The following is a 20,160-nucleotide window of genomic DNA, read 5'->3' as shown; positions in this document are numbered from 1 at the left end:
AGATGGAAGAAAAAGAAGGATAGAGAGTAAGAGGCAGATGGATGAGATTTCAGGCGGAAGGGGGAGGGAATAAGAGACAGAGCAAGAGATGGTCAGGCAGATAGGAAGATGCAGCGCTACGTAAACGCAGGGACGTCTGCAGTGAAGACAGTGGAGAAAGGGCGGAGAGATGAGTGGACGGACAAGGGAAGGCGGGCAGGAGTGGGGACAGGAGAGCGGGGGGAGGGAGGTGGGTCGGGGGAAGGAAAGGGGGGGAAGAGGGGAGGAAGGGGGAGGATCTTCAGGGCGGGGAACGTCTTCCTCTGTTGCAGGATGCTCCATGCACACAGGCTTGTGCGCATAGGCATGCCCAGCACTCGTTCCCCAAAGGAAGCTGCTGCAAATCACTCAGCAGGATTGCTCCTGGCCAAGCAGCGTCTGCCAAACCTCCTACCGCCCAGCTCTTCTGCTGTGTCCTCACATCTGATGCAATTAACATTAACTGCCAACGGCATCTGCAAACAGAGTGGTGATTGGTGTGTGCCTGAGGCAGTGGCATTCTTCCTTCTGCAGTCTCATAGACAGATTTGGAGGCTAGGCTCAGGTTCATATACTTGTTAGTGCTGGGCTGTTAAGTGAGTGAGGGATTGCAAAGCTGCAAGCCCAACATTCTGTCCAGCTGAATAACAGAATTAGCTGGTAGATGTACCCAAACTCACAAATCTCCTTTTGACTTGGGTGTCCTCTGTCCTTGCTAGACTGGAATACTCTATCTTCAGTTTCCTCGTATAAGCCAGCTCCATACTCATTCCTTCTTGGCAGCAGCTTGAGACAATCCACCTCATTTGTGGTCTACAGGTGCTCAAGAGGCCAAATCACATCTGATCACTTCAGATGCTTTTATCCCAGAGCATACCCTGATTGTCTCTTTTCTATGAGTATGCATGGGATTGAACTCTCATTTGTTCACCAAACCTGGGCAGCTTCCTTCAAACTGCCTCACTTGCCTTGGTGAGCTCTTCAGACAGAACAACACAGGGGGCTGTGCTGATGATGCCACAACCTTGATCATCATAGACAATTCTGGCTGCTTTTTTTTTTTTGAATTTCAACGAAGTGATTCCATTCTCATTACACTTGTGGAGATCAAGTTGTTTGAGGAAGTGGATAAACGTGCCATTGGGAAATGGCTACCTTCAAGAACTGATTGAACTCCTTGTGTTGTCTCCAGTTGTCCTGGTAGTTGTGAGTAGGAAAATGAATCATAAACTCCTGGCTCCACATAGGACTACCTAAAAATTACACCATATGTCTAACAATGTTGTACAAATGCTTCTTGAACTCTGAGAGACTCTGTGCCATGCCTGCTACTTCGGGGAGCCTGCCCTAGTGCCTAACTACCCTCTCAGGGAAGAACTTTTTCCTAATATAGAATCTGAACTTCCTCTGATGTAACCTAATGTAATTCCCTCAGGATCTAAGGTATTGCGTCCCAGGTGTAGATGCTGCTTGCTGTACCTTAGGAACTAGAAAACCATGCCCATGTTGTGAGGGTTAGAACTAGATGATCTTTAAGGACCCTTCCAACCTAAGCCATTCTAAAATTCTATGATTTTATGAATTAATGAATGATGGATACTTTAAAGACCTCACCAACTCTTGATGGAGACTACTCAGTGTCCATGAGTTACGTTTGGATGCTAGACCCCTGGCATCTCACTCCAGAGCATCTGTGGTGGTTGTCCGCCATCCCAGTTGAAGAGTTAAGGTCTTCTTTTGAAGAGCAAAGGAATGACACCTGGACTTAATGTGACATAACCTGATCAGATCCTCACTTACTTTCAGTCTGCACAAGCTATCAGATTCTGATAAATCCAAAGTAGGAAGCAGTCAGGTGATGGCTGACCTTGGCCTGGTCTAGCGGTTGGTGACCTTGTCCATGGCAGAGGGCTTGAAACTAGATGATCCTTATGGTCCTTTTCAACCCAGGCCATTTTATGTTTCTATGATTCTATGATTCATTGACACCAGTCCCAACTGGTTTCTGTTGGTTTCTGCTGCTGAAGGCATAGTTGCAGTCATCTCTTCACAATCCTTTCTCATGAACACACACACACACACGTATGCATATACACACTCTGAAGTTCTCTGTCATTTCACATACTGGGGGAACCAAGTTGGCACCCCAAACTCCAGTTTTTATTGAAATTCTAGCTTGTTCGGCATGACAGCACTCAGCAGTAGTGTGACTTCATTCAGATGGTCCACTGTTAACCTCCATTCTCCACCAGATACAGGCCTTATGGGTCTAATGTGAAGAGTGGGCGAGTCTTGCTGTTCACTCCTTACCTCTCCAGTCAATGAATTAGCTAATGGATGGGGATCAGGGAGTTTCAGTTGGTGAGATACTGCCACCAGTGCACAACAGTAGTAGTCATCGGCTCATACTTTTCTTCAACTCTCAGCAGCCCCACAATAGAAGGATCTTTTGAGAGACCAAACAAGGTAGACAGCTGTTTCGTGTCCTCCACCTCCAAAGCAACTATATTTCAATATAGCTTTTGAATGCACCCATTGGTGTCCTACCTCCTAAGGATTCACGGAGCATCCAGACTAGTCACAATGGGGTGCTTCTGCCACTCCTTCCCTGGTGGTCTCTCTTTGGCCTTCATTACAATTAGCTGTTGGGATTTCCATGTCATGCCAGAAAAACAGGTGGGTTCTGTCCATTTACAGCTTGGTGGCATTAGGGTGCATCAGCACTGACTAGAGCCTTAAACATCATGGGTCTGATGTGCCAGGCCATTGAATCCACACAGTCGGACAAACTCAGCTGTCTCTTTCCTCCACCTGCTGGAGGCAGGACACCTCTAGTCCTGATTGTAGTATCCATCTTGTGTTCATTCTTGTAAATGCAAATCACAAGTCCCTTCTTTATGTTCAGAAGTAAGATCAGCCCATCTAACCTGCCTGGATAATGGGTGACTAGAAACCACTGTGGCAATTTGCTTGGGAGAACTCCTTTTGTGATTGTTTTTCCTTGCTGCTCATATACCCATGCCATTCCATATCAATATTATATATCACCTTCAGCATGGCTAATTCCTTCATGCACTGAATACTTTTTCTGCATAGTGGTCAACTTGCCTAGGCTACATGCCAGCCCTTTCTTGAAGGGGACCTTTCCTTCCTGGCTGACAAGAGTCACCTCCAGAGGCTGAAGGTTTGTCTCCCTTTTGCAACTTCTTTGTCTTTACCACCTTTCCTAGAGAGGGATCCAAGGGATGTTCTTGCACATCTTCTAGCTCACCCGTGGTTTGGGGTCAGATGGTTACTGCCTCCTTTATAAGTTCTACCTCATGTTCTTGTTACTGTTGCTTAATGGAAGTCTTCCTCATCCTCTCCTTCCAACTCCTTCTTAGTAGAAGTTACTTCCCTTACAAAATGAGGTGAAAAACTTCACAACCATTGTTGCATCTTATGTAAAGGAGCAGCTGATACTTGAAAAGGTTTGTTGTCTGTTTGAAGGACTGTTGAAGGGGTTGGAGCAGTCACAGGGCCTGTCACAAGAGTTGGTGCAGTATTGAGTGTGGCTCAGCAGAAACTCCAGCCCCAGAGATACTAAATAGCACAAGGATCGTATACCTTATGGTACGATACATACAATATATGTAAATATATGTAAATATAAATATAAATATAAATAACATTGTGACCAGCAGCTATTAAACGACAGTAATATAAAAATTTTGTTTTAACATGCTCTGGTCAGACCTGTTGTTATCACAAGCCTTTGTGCCCCATGTTGAGTTTCAAAAAGGATTGTTGTGGTTTAAGCAGCAGGCAGCTCAGCACCACACAGCTGTTCACTCACCCTCTTGATGTGGGATGAGCAGGCCAGTCTGAGAAGCTGGGAAGTCCTTGACTTAGTGTAAATACTACTCAACAATGGCCAAAGTAGCAGTGCGTTATCAACATTGTTCTCCTCCTAGATCCAAAACAGTAAAATTCCATCTCTTAGGAAGAAAGACAACTCTATCCCCACCAAAAGCAGGACACCTTCATATTAGCTCTAAAGAGACATTGCACAGGTGCTGGCAGTTAATTCTGTTACTCTTCTTAAGTAGGATAAGTTACCTCATCTTGGTGAGGAGTGTAGAGGTGTATGGTTTTTGTTTGTTTCTTTTTCTTTCTTGTTTTTTGTTTTGTTTTGGACATCAAAACAATCATGTTTCAGCATGTTTCAGTATTGGGGCATATCTTTTCTTCATCTCTTCTTTCGTTAAGCCACTCTGCAAGTGCTTGTGTCCACATGGGCCAGAATCACTGAACAATGCAGTTTGAAGGCTCTCCGTGAGCCTTACACCAGCATTTCTTTTTTCTGGTAAGGAAATGGCTGAGGTGGCTGCTTTGTGCTATACAAACTTTGTGATGTATCTGGGTTACATGCAATTTCTGTGGCTCCACTTGTTGAGCTTATAAAATGTGCTCTCTCACATGCTGGAGGTCTTTCCTTCCTAGGGGCAATGAGGAACCTTGGGCGGGTGGATCTTGGCCTTGGTCTAATATCAGTTAGGGAAGCAATTAGAGGTATGTGTGCTCTGCAAATTACTTGCGCATCAACTCAGCTCTTATAGGCCAGGACATATTCCCGCATTCTTACAAGCAGACAATATGTAAAAAGAAACAGATTTTTGACAGCTTCCTGGGTTTATGTCGAGGTTTTGGTAGCAGGAGGCTGCAGGTATGGCCTCTGTGAGAAGAGACCAGGACCAATCCCCACATCAGACAGTCAGTTCCAGCTGGCTCAGAAAGTGATCTGCCACTGGCCAAAGTTGAGCCGATCGGTGATGCTGGTGGCTTCTCTGTGATAACATGTTAAGAAAGCATTAAAAAGGCTGTGCAGTAGCTGTGAGAGAAAGGAGTGAAAAAAATGTGTAAGAAACACTGTTGCAGGCACCAAGATCAGTAAAGGAAGAAGGTGTTCCAGGTGCCAGAACAGGGATTCCTGTGAAGGTTGTAGAGAAGACCATGTTGAAGCAGGCTCCCCTTCTTCAGCTCATGAGAAACCATATCAGAGCAGATACCCACACTGATACCTGTGAAAGACCCCATGCAAGCGTAGGTAGCTATGCCCTGAACAAAACTGCTGTCTATGGAGAATTCACACACAAGCTCGTGGCAGGAACAGCTTCTAGGGTCAAGTCTTCTAGTGGGACCTGTGGCCAGTGAAGGCCTCATGCTAGAGCAGTCCACTTCTGCAGGACTGCACTCAGAGAAAAGGAGCTGTGCTAGAGTAGTTCACAAAGAACTGCAGTCCAATCCGGGAATGAAACTGTGCCTGGAAAGAAAGGGGTAGAACAGGAAAGTGATTTTAGTTTTGCCTTTATTCTTTACTATCCACTTCTATTTCTAACTGGCAATAAATTATTCTTCCCCAAATCAATCAATTTTACTGATGATAGCAACTGATAAGTAATTTTCCTGTGCCTGTCTCAACCCACAAGTCCCTGCATTGGAAAGAGGCTCGGAAGATAGGCAAGGATGATGTTGAGCTGCTTGATGACCTCTCCGATGAAAAAAAGGAAGGCCAAGTGTCCTGTGCTGCCTCGTTTCTTCTTTGTGATCCTTCTAAAGAGAAGAGAAGGAATCTCTCCCAGTCCGTTGGATCTTTCCTGGAGAGCTGGAGAGGAAGGCAATAAATATCAAAACTTTAGAGCTGGGACATGGCAGTGAGCAGAGCTGAGAGTGCAGGGCCTGGCCTCCTCACCAGCACCAGCTCCATAGCACGTTGATAATGTGTATGGTTTACCAATCCTAAAAAAAGTACATGGAAATAAGTTAAAACTCAATGATTTAATAGAGAAGTACTCTCATGACTGAGAGCAGTTGGCTAGTGGAATGCCTATGCTACCCCTTAGTGCCATAGCTTTACGTATAACAGCAGGAGACAACACAGCGCTGCACACCAAGATGAGCAAAGACATTCATATAAAACAAGGATAATTGTTTACAGCTCTGAAACAGTTTCTCATAAGCAGGTTTCTTCTAGCTATGTGCAGAAGCACAGTTAGGTGCAGCTTCTTTGTGTTCCCAACCTAACACAAGCCTTTTCCCCTAGGCCCAAATATGTCTAATGCCTATGTCTAAAGTCTAAGTTTTGTAGTACAGTTTTTTTTGTGTTTGTTCTAATTCTTGGTTGATCACCCTGATAGTTTGTAGGGTAAAATATAGTGCTGCTGTAGTGTGATTAGCTAATGCATATACTTGCCATTGATTCAGTAGAAATAACAGCAGACAGTGGCAAAAAGACAGCCATTGCACAGAATCACTAAAATCTTCATTTATATTTATGTATAGTGAGAAAGGTTTGCTAATTGTCAATTTGGCAGTTGTGGTTGTTTGGAATGTATTGTATTGAGTACATAGGGCCATCCCCAAGTACATCATCCACTCCAATTAAATGGCAGGTATAGCCAGCCATATTGACCACAAACCTCAAAGATCTCCATGGCATCACATTCATGAAAGACTTATTAGGGCTCTTACTCAAGGATTTGCATAAGGTGATGTTCTCACACCAGCTTTTGGGTGAAGCTCCTACCCACACAGCAGTTCCCTTAGAAGAATTCCGTTTGACACAATAGGGCAGCTTTTTGTCATATCCTCACTATCAAAGATGAGAGCCAGTCTACACCATCCACGAGGTTGTGTGTGATTCCACATTTGGACTTCATCCTTTATTTTGGCAGCTGTTTTATTGAAGATTGGCCATCCATTTATGCTTCTATTCCATTGAAGACCTTGGTTCCACTACATCTCATTTGGATTAGTGTACCAAGGTAAACATTTGCTGGCATTCGTGAGTAAAATGGCACACACCTAACAATCAGTCTGGTGAACAATGCAGATTACATAGATTGCCCAATCAATAAGTAATTAGCCGTGGACCATAAGGAGAATGAGATAAATGTTAATGAGCTCTAATAACAGTAATTCCACCTTCCAAGGTAATACACAAGCAACCTGTGTCAATACTTGAATAAGGGTATGACTAGGTTGGTTATACCAGAGTTCTTGTCCTGATACTGGAGCTGTGCAGATATATCTGGTGACATAGGAGGAACCTGGATATGCCATAATGATATTATTAATATTCTCTGTAAAATAAAAATTGGTGTGTTAACAAGTATTTTAGCGGGCCAGCTACCAAGCACCTGGGGGGGGTTACAGAACTTCCCTTTTCCAGTAATGTCCTCCAAGGAACAAATAGACCACACCATTTTGGCCCCACTTGTATGTCCCATGACCATTCTACTGTGTGGTTACCAGGTTCAAGGCCAGCAGAGGCAGGGAGATGTATGTTGTTCATGGTGCCAATTTGCAGTTTTATGCATTCTTTGGTCCCCCTTATCTGTATCTTAAGTGGAGAAGTCCAAGTAGTTTGTAGCACACATTAAGCTCTGCGTCAACCATTTTGACATCTTTCATTTAAGTCTCTTAATACCTCATGTAATTGTGTTGTCCATCCTTCCCAAATTGTGTGTGAGCCCTAAGGGCTGTTTTCAATACACCGTTATAATTATCTATAAGACCCACTCTGGTGGGATTGTATGGTAAGTAGAAAAATCATTCAGTGTTATTATCTTCAGCCCATTATTGTACAAGAGTGCTAGTAAAATGTGATCCTTGATCACTTTCAGTGACTTGTGGGGTCCTGTATGATGCTGTTAATTTTGTGAGTCCTCTGAGTGTGTGGGCCTGGTCAGCTCACAGCTCTGGATAGGCTTGTAGAAAACCATTTACTGTATCTACACAGGTTAAGTGGTATTTTGCTCCTGCAAAATAGGACAAAAGGCCTACATAGTTGATTTACCACTTGTAATGGGCCATATCCTCTGGCAAAGTGGGCTGTTTTGGGGTGTAGTGAGTGTAGTTATGTTCTGACAAAGGCTCCACAACCTTGACAGACCTGTGTCACATCAAACATGTAAACTGACAGACCCCAAGATTTTACTGCAGCCCACATGGTTTTCTGTCCCTCATGTCTTCATTGCTTATGCAGCTACCAGGCAGTGTGCTCAGCCAGTGGATCTTCCAGCCACTGGAATTGAGCTAAGGCATCCACTTCATCACTGTTTGGTGATTGTAAAGGTTGATGTCCAGAAACATGGAATGATTATATCGGTCTGTACACAGCCACATTCCAAATATCTTGCTCCCAAATTGGGGCTATGGCCACAAGATACTCATGAGGAAGTAAATGGCCATCACATAATGTCAGCCAGATCTGAGTATTGCTTGATCACCACATCCTCTTATAAGAACATGGAAACATGAAAATTTTGATGGATTGCTATATCTTGTCATTTCTGTGTTAACAAGAGCCATAACTTGCTGCATATTTTTTTTTACCAATAAATGGTTAATTCAGCATTAGGCCTTCAGTCCCCCAAACCCCAAAGACACCCATACCCCGTTTGGACCTCAGCATCCATCAAAACCCAAATTTCAATTAAAAATGTTGAAAATTATAATCATTACTCAATTGCTCACTCCAATTAATAAGTTCATGATTCACCTGTCTGTCTATCTACTCTGCATGTAGACATGCTTGTATCAAATAAAACCATATCTGTTTTCAAGATATCTTCACTGGTTCTTGTTACTTCACCTTGTTACGTTCAGTTTTGCCTAGGTCAGTCCCTGTATTCACTGCTTGTATTGTGACATCTCCTGCTACCAAGGGACTTGAAACTGCCACTAATGTCCCGTACTGATTGGACGGGGCCTGCTGCAGAATCAAATAAGGCATTCCTGCCATAAATGTAATTAAAACAGACTCCTTAAAATCATCATGAATTTTCCATTCATTCCTAATTCTTGGGTCTGATTTTATAGCTTTTTCATCATGATCCACTTTTTATTGGGCATTGGTAAATCACTTTGATTTGACGAAGTAGCCCTGCATGCAGCTGTAAGCTACAGCAAAAGTGAGTTACTCTCATGCTGATGCTGAACAGCAGCATGCTCTGTTGGCGTCTCATCAGGGATATATGGCTCAAGGGAGATCTTATTGCTCTCTACAGTAATCTGAAAGCGGGTTGTTGTGAGGTGGGAATTAGCCTCTTCTTCCAGGTATCTAACGTTAGGACGAGAGGGAATGGCCTCAAGTTGTGCCAGGGGAGGTTCAAGTTGGATGTTAGGAAAAACTTCTCTGAAAGAGTGGTTGGGCACTGGAACAGTCTTTGTAACAAAGCGATAATGAACATTATGTTCACTATGTTCTTGCTTCAGTCATAATGTGGAACTCTGTAGTTCCTTTCTTGGAACCTCCTCAAAAATGGTGAGACATCAAGGAAAGCTGTTAAGCCCCTGGTTTTGGTTTCACCCAGCAGAAAAGGAGACAATCCAGTGCTAATGTGACAGAGGACTGGGTCTGAGGTGCAACATTTAAGCTTGTGTGTGTCTGAATCCAGGGATGAGCTGGATCAGGGTGCAGAGGAGGAAACTGTGAGTTAGAATGGAGCCTGTCAGCAAGTCTGTGATGCATGAACATGGCAGGCACATGTACTGTTGTCACAGTGTTCTGGCTGGTCATTATAATGAAGACTTGGAGAGCATGGCCTGTACATCTGCTGGTCTCTTGGAAGCACAGGTATGCATAAGTGGATCCACAGCACTTTCTTTCCACATTCTGCATGTGGGTATTGCTGACTGAAAGGATCACTTTTTCTGATGCCTGGAGACTACTGCTTGACTTCAGTAAGGGAAGTTTCATACAGAATTCTGTCTTTCTGTTCTGTTTGTAATTAACACCTTTGAGTTTCTGCTCTAATGAGCCCCAGTGGGAACATGTTGTCCAACTCCATTTCCAGTCTTGCATCTCACACTGGGCCCCATTAAAACTCCAAGTAACTAGTTTTGTGCCACTTCCTTCAGCATTATAAACATTGTGCAGACAATTAGGGACCTCTCAGGTGTGTTTCAATGAATACATACAGTACCATTTTGATTTGTCACTTTTTCTAATCATACATTATAAGAAGAATGGAAACAAGTACATTTTGAAAAGAAATTATTCTGTTTTATATGCCAGTGGGAATTAGAGAAAGGAAAATTTTCTTTGTGATCAAGCAGTGGGTAGCCGGAGATATCCTTTATTCGTGTGCTGGGAATAAGACAGATTTTTTTACAGTTTATTTCTCTTGCCACTGCAGCTCACAGCCAGCAGCTATTTGCCTGCTTTAATTACAACTGTCTTTACCTGTTTTTCTAACTACGCACAGAAACCAGAGGAATATTCATAATTCCCCCCAGATTTCAAGGCTTGTTTTAATGAAAGGAAGAAAACTGTTTATTAAAAATAAAAAATTATGTTGTGTGTTAAGAACATTATTGGTTGGGGAAATGCTTGTCCTGCTCTCCTCTGCCTTGATTTGAGCTCCAACTGTGCACAGTTTTGAACATCACAGTATAAGAAGAACATAAAACTATTAGGGAGCAAATGAATAACTAATAAAATGGGCAGTGTATGAGGGGTAGCTGAATGCACTTGCTTCAGAGAAGACTGAGGGCAGGCCTCCTGGCTGCTTATAGCTTCCTCATGAAAGGAGTGGAAAATTTGTCATGTCCTTGTAAAACTCCTTGGCTGATCATTTCAAGTCAGCATAATTTCCAAAGTGGAAGATAATTACAAAGGAACTAAGTAATACTACTCCAAGGGTAGATTAAATCTTTCCAAGTCTTTGTGGTCTCTGACTTATACTTCTCAGCTACAGTTGCTTGCCTTGTGCATGGCCAGGAAGGATCTATGCAGCGTGATCTATTTTCTAAATATTGATGGCTAAAATTGTTGGATGAATCACCTCTTGGAGAGCCCAATCTTCCTATCATGACTGAACACAGTCCTTGAACCACTATCTTGCACTTAGGCTGCCCACTGAGATGAATTCTGTCTCAAATGTGTTTTACATTAACATGCAGCTGTTGGACACAACTCCATGCAGAATATACTGTGGAATTTTGGCTAAGATTCTTGAATCTTTTTGAAATTGCAGCATATATAAAATCATTACAGTTATTTCTCTCTCTTCTTTTTCTGTCACAGAAAACCATTTTTATCTCAACCTGCAGGTTCTCCCTTTTTTTTTTCCGGATTCTTTCCCCAGTCCCACTGGGGTAGGGGAGAGTGAGCGAAGTGCTGTGCAGCTGGAATGTAGCTGCTTACCAGGTTAAACCACAACCAAGATAGGTCAGTATCACTTAAAGAAAATGCAAAATGAAAGCAAATGGCACTAAATGAAGGATTTTCTTTTTCTCCACATTAGTCTATCAGAACTGAACCTTTTAGCAGCACATCCTGTACTTTGAAAGGCAGATTATACATAAAGTAAATACATGCAAACGATTTTTTTTTTGCTGGAATAGAGATTAATTTCATTAAAAAAAAAAAAAAAAAAAAAAGTTGTATAATTGAAATGCCACAAAACAGAATGTGATTTTCTAACTTTCTAACAAGACAGGTCACTGTCTTTCTATGCATTGACCTGTGCGTAGAAAAACCTCCTCAGAAGAGAAGATGACTCAGTAGAAGTGTTTTTTGGCTGATCTAATCTATAAAACATTTCCAGGAGTTTGTAAAACAAAAGATGTTCATCTCAGGAATATTTGTTTCTCTCAGTCTGTATGGTAGGTATTTCTCTTCCTTTCTATAACTATATATATATATATACACAAATATATAGAAAATAATCTGAAGAATGACATGTTGTCCAACTCCCTGCCTTCCTGAAGTGGATGAAAACATGCTTATTAATATAAAATGTATTCCCTGGCTTCAGTGTACCATAAGATTAATGCTGTGTGGACTGTGATGATCATCGATACATACAGTAAATTGAGGATGACTACATAGTTTCATAATGGCCAGGATTGGCATGGCATAGAGAAGTGTGGAAATTCACATACTCTGCATAAATCCTTCTTTAGGTCCACACAGGACAATTTTCCATTCACTCACTCCCACTCCCATGGCAGCATGGTGAGAGAATAGGAAGAGCAAAAGCAAGAGAACTCATGCATTGAGATAAAGGCATTTTAATAAGTCAGGAAAGAAGAAAAAAAATAAATAATCCATAGGCATTCACTTCTAATGTAAATCACAAGTAAACTGATGCCCAGTAAGTTTCTAAGCAATGTCTACCTTGGAAGATGACATCCCCAACTTATTCCAGCCCCTTCCCTTGCCTCTACTTCCCTTTCTTCATCAATTGTCCCAGCTGCATCTCTGTCTAACATCTTGCACACCCCCTTTAGCATGGGGAAGTTCAGATCCCGAAGGTGCTGGGCTCTACAAAGCAACATAAGAGGAAATTTGCTGCTTACAGACTCTCATCTAGATGGACATCTGCAGAGAGAAAAAGTAGAGGGGGAACACTACTCAGAAGGGGAAAATGATGTGTATTGACTGTCTCATAGACTGCCATACCAAAGCACAGGGAAAGAGGAATATAGGTGTTGGCTGTGCATTTCATGGGAAAGGCCCAGAGAATAAGTTCTCCCAGAAAAATCTTCTTACCAGCTTTTTCTCCACAGCTTTGGCCTCCGGAAGCTCTGACCAAGATACCCTCTGTCTATACTGGTGCAACCACACTAAGGCCAAAACTGTGATCTGTACAATTGGATTCACATCCTGGTGGGAGGAACTGAACAATCAGGGGGAAGAAAGTTAAAGAAAGACCAGATCTAAAGTAGCATAAACCTCTGGACAAAGAAATTTATCTAGGCTTCTAAAATCCTCAAAGGCGGGAAGTTTGCAGATCATGGACTCATAGACTTACAGAATCATAGAATGGGTTTGGTTGAAAAGAACCTTAAAGATTACATAGTTCCATGACCACTGCTGTGGACTAGTTGTCACCCACTAGCTCAGACTGCCCAGGGCCCCATCCATCCTGGCCTCAGAGGCCTCTGGCAATGGGATTTCCAAAACTTTTCTGGGCAACCTGTTCTAGAACTTCATTACCCTATGAATAAAGAATGTCCTTCTAACACCGTTTCTAAATCTCCCCTTTTTTAACTTAAAAGCATTCCCCCTTGTCCTACCACTATCAGACCATGTAAAAAGATACTTGTGCTGATTCCATCACTCCTTTCCACAAGCAGAGAGGCTCTATATCCTGACTGTTTTCACGTCCTCTTGTCAGTTCAGCTCAGGCTGGAAACTTAGAGCAAAGAAAGTTTCAGCTTGTGATATTTCCATACACTTGACCCTGATCAGCTTACTTTATTGAGACTTTGCCGTTCAACATCAGTCTTGCTGTGCCCCAAGGCAGAGACCAGGGCTGAGGATCTAAATCTCCCCTCCTTTAATTAAAAACCATTCCCTTCTCACCATGTGAAAAGTTGATCCTTATTATTTTGTTATGAGATCCTTTTAAGTAATGAAATACTGCAATCTGCTCTCCTCTTCTCCAGGCAGAGCAGCTTCAACTGCCATTCTTCAGAGAAGTACTCTAGCCCTCTGATCATCTCCATGGCACTCCTGTGGGATCCACTTAAACAACTGCCTATTCTTGTGCTGGAGGCCTCAGATCTGGATGCAATAGTCCAGGTGGGGCCTCAAAAGAGAAGAGCAGAGTGGGACAATCACTTCCTTCATCCGCCTGGCATCTCTTTTGATGCAGCCCAGGATACAGCTGACCTTGGTATACACTGATGGCTCATGTAAACCTTTTCATTCACTAGAACCCCCATAAACTTCTCCACGGGAGAAGTTCTCCATGAGTTCTTCTCTCAGTCTGCACATATCAAGGATTTCCCCAATCCAGGTGCAGCACCTTGCACTTGGCCTTTTTGAACTTCATTCAATTACAGTCCAAACTGTTGTCATTCACAATAAGTCTCCCTCCAACCCTGATGGAGTAGCAGTATTAAATGCCAGCATGCCAGGCTGGCAGAAAAGTCCTGTGGCGTTTTTTTTCTTTTTTCTTTTTTTTCAATTAGTTGGAAACAGAAATGCTGAGATACTAACAGGCTGATTCCTGTTCTTACCCCTGCCATCAGAATGGCTACAAAGCATGTTTATCAGTCAGGTGATAGGTGCTTTATATATAAAAATAAAAATAATATATATATATATGTGGGAATACAAGAAAAACTCTTCAAGAACAGCAGCTTGGAGCAAGATAAACAGCATGAGAACCAAGGACACCTCTAGAAGAACAAAGAAAGTCTGGCGGCTCTGATTGGACAAGCACCTGCATGAACGGTTGAAGAGTGTTTGTAGAATGCTCTGTTGACATGTAAAGGTGGATGGGAAAGTTGTAGAGGTAGATGGGAAAGCTAGGAAAAGAAAACTTGTGAAGGAATATAAGTGATGTGAGAACTTGTAATAAACGATTTGGATTGTCCACATCTGTGTCCGTGCATCAGACGCTGCATATATATAAAAGTATTTTTAAATTTTATTTATATGCAGGTCCATTTCCTAAGCTTGCCCAGGTCCAGGTCCCTTTGGTGCAGTCTGCCTACTTGCTGAGGGTGCACTTAATACCCATTTGTCTCATTGATAAACATTGGTAAAGATGCTAAAGCATGGTGTCCAACCTTTTGGCTTGCCTGGGCCCCATTGAGTGAAGAGGAATTGCCTACGGCCTCATCTACAAAGGCTGCTCAAAGAATAATGTCTCCTAATTATTTGCATGGAAACTAAAACAAAGAGCAGAATAACACTGTTTGATAGAGCAAATTCCAAGTTACAAGACATCTTTTTTCAACAGAGTCACTACCATTAGCAATGCATTTTCACCAGTAATGAGCAAGAGCCTGCATGCCGGACTCGTAAACATCTGCACCAGCAGAGGTGAACCACTGTCACAGCTGCCACCGTTGAAATGCACCATCTCCCTTCATTCTGCTGACATTCACTGTTTCATCTCAATTAATATTCAGCAAGCATCGATGAATGTCAGTGGGTGCCATCTTTTCCACACAGAGGAATTCAGTGACACAACTTTGATTCATATGCACCCTCATGTGAGACTCCATTCAGTCATCTGCCTCTCTGCTGCCATCTGTCACACGGCAACAACGTGTAAAGGGATATTGGTTGAAAGGTTCAGCCTCTACTGCCATACCACCAACATCCACCTCTGATGTTGTGGACGGATGTAACGAAAAAGGAGGCATTACTTTTGCAGCAGCCTTCACAAGATGTATAACATAGTTAATATGTATAAGTAACAAGACATTTTAATTGTTAACGTTTTTTATTAAAACATAAAAAAGGAGAGCAAAACACCCATAAAACTACTAGGATAGTTGAGTGTTTTTATGAAACTAAAGCAATACTTGCATGGAAGAAGCTGCAGTTCTTAGTGAGGTCTCAAGGTGTTCATCACAGATTTTTGGTGAGATGTTACTCTTTCTGTGCTTCTTTCTTGAAAAGTTGTTCACAAATGTGCGTATTGCCAAAAAGCAGTGACATGAATAAGGGATGACTGTGAAGAGAGGGATATTTCTCCCTGCTAAGATTTATTCATTTATACGTATTTATGTGAAAATACCTAAATGTATAAAAATCTTGGATTATTAAGAGGAAGATTATTTTCTTCCTTTTTAAATATAGAGGGGAGATTTGGTTTCTGAAACATGAATGTCTAGTATCATTTTGGATCTTCTGTTATTTCCACGATAGACACATGATGCCAACACATGTAGCATAGGAAATATGGAAGACAGGCATTTTCTGAAAAGATTGGATTTCCTCATTTATGCGAGGAACACTAACCTGTGCTATGACTCTTTGATGCAAATGGCATTCCTGCTCAAAGCTCTGACAACTGAGCTAAGGCTCTGTTCAGTACAGAAAAGCAATCTGTACTGGTGTTTCTAGATACCCATCTTCAGGTGCTGAATTGACCTATCAGTCATGAACCTGGTAATTTTTTTCTATCCTCTCCATCACATTCTGCATTTTCTTATCAACTCCTTCAACACTCATCTACCTTTCATTCCCTGGGTGGCCATCCATATGTCCAACTACAAAGTTACTCATCCATTCTCCTCTCCAGCTTCACATATGTTCACATTTTTCTGCCATTCACTCCTGCTGGCTCTAAATAGAGCCCACTCCAACCACACAGATGTGCCACCTGCCTCACACAGGTATGAATGACTTCACCCATCTGGGCTGTTTCATCTGTTCTGTCTGTCCTCTCCTCTGCCCATTTCTTCCTCTGTCAGCACTGATACTGGTTTTGTCTAGGCACAAAATTATGTCTTCATTTCCCAGCCTAAAACATGTAAAGGAGAAGACATGATGCGTGAATAAGTCAGTGAGTGAGTTTAAGAGGTGTAGTGCTTTAACCTACCTGGTGCAGGTGGCTGAGCACCACATAATCACTTGCTCACTCCCATTTGCCAGTCCAATAATGAGATGCCTGACTATTAAAGTCAAGGGTTGGGATGGAAAATGTATCTTTCTGGATGAAATAATGCATATTTCTTCCATGCAGCAAAGTGAGAAAATCACACAAGAGCAAAAGAGAAAAACTTCCATCACCAACATCTGATACAAGGTAATAGATCATGAATACTGAATTAGTAATTAGCAATTAATGTACACTCATAGTGAACAAAAGAAACACAAAGATGCTAAGCACACTTTGAAACACATCCATTTTTCCAGAATTTCATCTATCAGGGCATTTAAAAAGAGTCAAACACAAAAGAAAAAAAAAAACAAAAACAAAACAAACGTACAGAGGAGGAGAAAGCTTCCCTTCAGCAGTGTGTGTTTATATCTTCCTCAGGTGAGCTAAAATTTTGATTATCACTGCTTTCACTTCCTTATTCCTCAGGCTGTAAATCAGGGGATTTAGTGTGGGGATTATAGCTGTATATATGAGAGACAAGACTTTCTTAGTGTCCTGTGAATTACTGGACTTGGGCCGTAAGTAAATCAAGGTCCCACTGCCGTAATAAAGCGTTACAACGATGAGATGTGAAGAACAGGTGGAGAAGGTCTTGCGTCTGCCCTCTGCAGAGGAAATCTTGAGGATGGTGGAGATGATGCAGATATAGGATACCAGGATGAGACAAAACGGTGCAAAGATGACCAGCACCGTGGCTGTAACTATCTGCTTTTCGTACAAGGAGGTATCCGTGCAGGAGAGCATAATGAGTGGAGGGATATCACAGAAGAAGTAGTTAATCTTATTGGGCCCACAAAATGGCAGTGTGAACACCCAAGCTGTCTGCACCACAGACACTACGTTACCACTGCAATACGACAGCAGGACTAGGGAAAGACTAGCTCTTCTGTTCATGATGATGGCATACCTAAGGGGGTTGCATATGGCCACGTAGCGGTCATAGGCCATAGCTGCCAAAATGTAGCATTCAGTGGCCGCTAAGAAAATCACAAAGTAGAGTTGTGAGGCACAGCCTACGTAGGAAATTTTCCTGTTCTCTGCCTGGAAGTTTACCAGCATCTTGGGGACAACAATGGATGCTGTGGAAATATCCAGGAAGGACAGGACCCGGAGGAAGAAGTACATGGGCATATGGAGGGTGGGATGCAATGTGACCAGGAAGATGAGCAGGTTCCCAGTGATGGTGAAGGTATAAATCAAACAGAACGTGAAGAACAGGAAGTTCTGCAGTTCTGGTTGGCTGGACAATCCAGAGAGGACAAATTCTGTCAGAAGTGTGTGGTTTTTTAGTTCTCGTTCTTCATTTGGCTTCATCTGAGAGGAATCAAAAGAACCAGAAGGCCAGTCGGTACGCTGAAATCAGAGTGCTTCAGACCAGCTGGCAACCAAAACACAGTGCAAAAAAAAGCAAAAGCCTTTTGCTACCTTGGGGAGCAGCGGACACTTCTCTACTTCAGCATTGACTGCTTGCTCTCTCCCACAGTCTAGTTTTCCCAGCTAAGAGGACTGGGAGGATGTCTTCTAATGCATTTGGGTTTTTTTTTTTTTTTGGATTTGATGAATTCACATGCAAAAGTCAAGGTATCTCAGGCTGTAGTAAGCTTTGGCTCATATTCACAGCCTTCCCAACTGGCTGTGGGACACAAAGGCTTCAAAGAGCCAAATTTCAGGAAAAGCACACAAGATGGAGTAAAATCAATGCATAACAAACCAAAGCCAAGTGCCCTCTGTCTATCATTTCTTAATGGAGGAAGAGATAATTAGAGGGAAAAATATCTATAGAGAACACTAATAAAGCATAAAGGGTAAAGCTCAGTACCATTCGCTTCAACATCCACACTGACTCATTACCCTCCGTTGTGCCTCTGTGTGAAGAAAACTGAAGCAAGAGTCTTGGGAAACCCATCTGGCAGTCAAAACAATCACAATCCAAAGAAAGTAAAACCAAAGCAAAATCAAAGCAGAACCAAATACATATCCTTTGCTTATTGTCTTTTAATGGAGGAAAGGATAATAAGCAGCAAAGATACCCATAGAGAACACTAATGAAAAATTAAAGGGTGAAGCTCATTACCATCTGCTTCATTAGTCACATTGGCTCATTACTCAAGGAATGCCACTGTGTGTGTGATGCAAACAGATTATCCATGCAGCCATCCATGGTAGCTTGTTGTTTTCTTACTTCCTTGAAGGGGAAACTGATGCACAGAGAAAGAGAAGAAATTAGACTACCACAGTGGAGAAAATGGTCCTTAATTCTGTGTTCCGCAGGCTCAAACTCTATTACCTACAGGGGAAACCCACCAGTGGACTGAACTGGTAAACCTCAAGGCACAAATGTTATTTGGTGACAGAAATCTATCCTTATTTGGATAGAGTGCTGGGGGAGTACATTTTCAACCGTACACACGAGGGTCTGGTCAGCAGTTCACAAAAGATAGAGAATACATCTTCAAAGCAGGAGCAATGCTCACAACACTATCACGATTCACCAACCTGGCTTAGCCCAGTTTTTCTGTCTGCTCTAATTTACCTCACACGAGGTGCCCTTCTGTCAGTGGGACTTCTAACATCAACAAGAAAATGGGAATTGTGAAAGTGAGAATCGTGGATGATTTTAGGATAACATAAGGAAATTTAACACTTTTAGGAAGTTAAAAATCTGATGTATTTGAAAGGAAGTTTTCTTGAAGGTTTTTCCTTCTTTCCTTCGGCATAGAAACGAAGGAACAGTCCATTACCGAAGTTCCACATTTTGAGAGACACCACTATATAAGCTACTCAGAATAGAGAAGAACATTAAAAGCTCCTTGCATACTGGAATACCATCTATTTATAGTGCTTTCCTTTAACTTTTTAGATCCATGTAGCTGAAGTAGAGTTCTACCTAAGCTCTTTGACCTCTTCTGAGTTTTTAACTTATTGCCTTGGTCATGAGCTGTTACTAAAATGGTGGTCATTGTTTTACTGACAGATCAGTGTTTTATTACCTCAGAAAAAACACCTCTAAAGAACGACTTCCACCTCGTGCACTGCTAGTTTAGTGGCTGTCAGAACTTGGTCTTAGTTCTTCCTCAGATTTGCTTCATATCACAACAACAAGCATTTTGAAGAAAGTGTCCTACCTTCAGCAGTTTTGCCATCCAGTGCCTTCAAGACAGATGATGTGAATTTCACCAGAAAAATATAGCTTGTTTTCTTATATTAGGGATGATGTTGGACTGACAACTCAGATAGAGTGCTCACATTGCAGATTTAAAATCTTATTTTAAATGTGGACACTGTTCTGCCACAGCTTGAATCATCTGTGGCATTAGCACAGTATATATTTTCCGAGGAACATCAGGCATTCTTTCTCCTAAGCATGATAAATGGATTTAACCTGATACTATCATCCCAGTTGCCAAAGTCTGATCTCACGCTGAAGAAGAAATTTGTTAATGTTGATTAAATTTAATTAAATTGGATACAGCTGAAAAAGCAGAGGCCTTCATTCATCTGCTGATTTTTTTTTTTATTTTTATTTTTTGACTAAGAGTACAGTTGAGCTCCCTTTGAGTCATGAATTACTTCAGGTTTAAGTAGACTCTCTTGAAATCCCCATTACCCTTCTGGGCGGGATTACTTTCAGCTGGTTTTGGTAAGGTAGGTGTTGATTGCTCAGAACTCGAGTCTCCCTCTATAGTCAATGGAAAGGGACAAATCAATTATATATGTCTAATAGTAGATAATTTGCTATTTT

General features: G+C 42.0%; 1 protein-coding gene across 1 annotated transcript; it reads right to left on the bottom strand.

The window, feature by feature from the left end:
* Nucleotides 1-15,933: 15,933 nt before the first annotated feature.
* Nucleotides 15,934-17,912, bottom strand: LOC116238945 (olfactory receptor 10A7-like). Its single transcript, XM_031608877.2, has one exon. The coding sequence runs from the start codon at nucleotides 17,730-17,732 to the stop codon at nucleotides 16,782-16,784; it is 951 nt and encodes a 316-aa protein (XP_031464737.1). The 5' UTR covers nucleotides 17,733-17,912; the 3' UTR covers nucleotides 15,934-16,781.
* Nucleotides 17,913-20,160: the final 2,248 nt, after the last annotated feature.

This window comes from Phasianus colchicus, chromosome 26, assembly GCF_987193195.1.
Source record: "Phasianus colchicus chromosome 26, bPhaCol1.hap1.1, whole genome shotgun sequence".
In the NCBI taxonomy this organism is placed as follows: Eukaryota; Metazoa; Chordata; class Aves; order Galliformes; family Phasianidae; genus Phasianus; species Phasianus colchicus.
This window is presented reverse-complemented; position numbering and strand designations above follow the sequence as displayed.

What these genes read in the sequence shown, in the direction of transcription:
- LOC116238945 (XM_031608877.2), bottom strand. Translation starts at nt 17,732, where the DNA reads ATGAAGCCAAATGAAGAACGAGAACTAAAAAACCACACACTTCTGACA.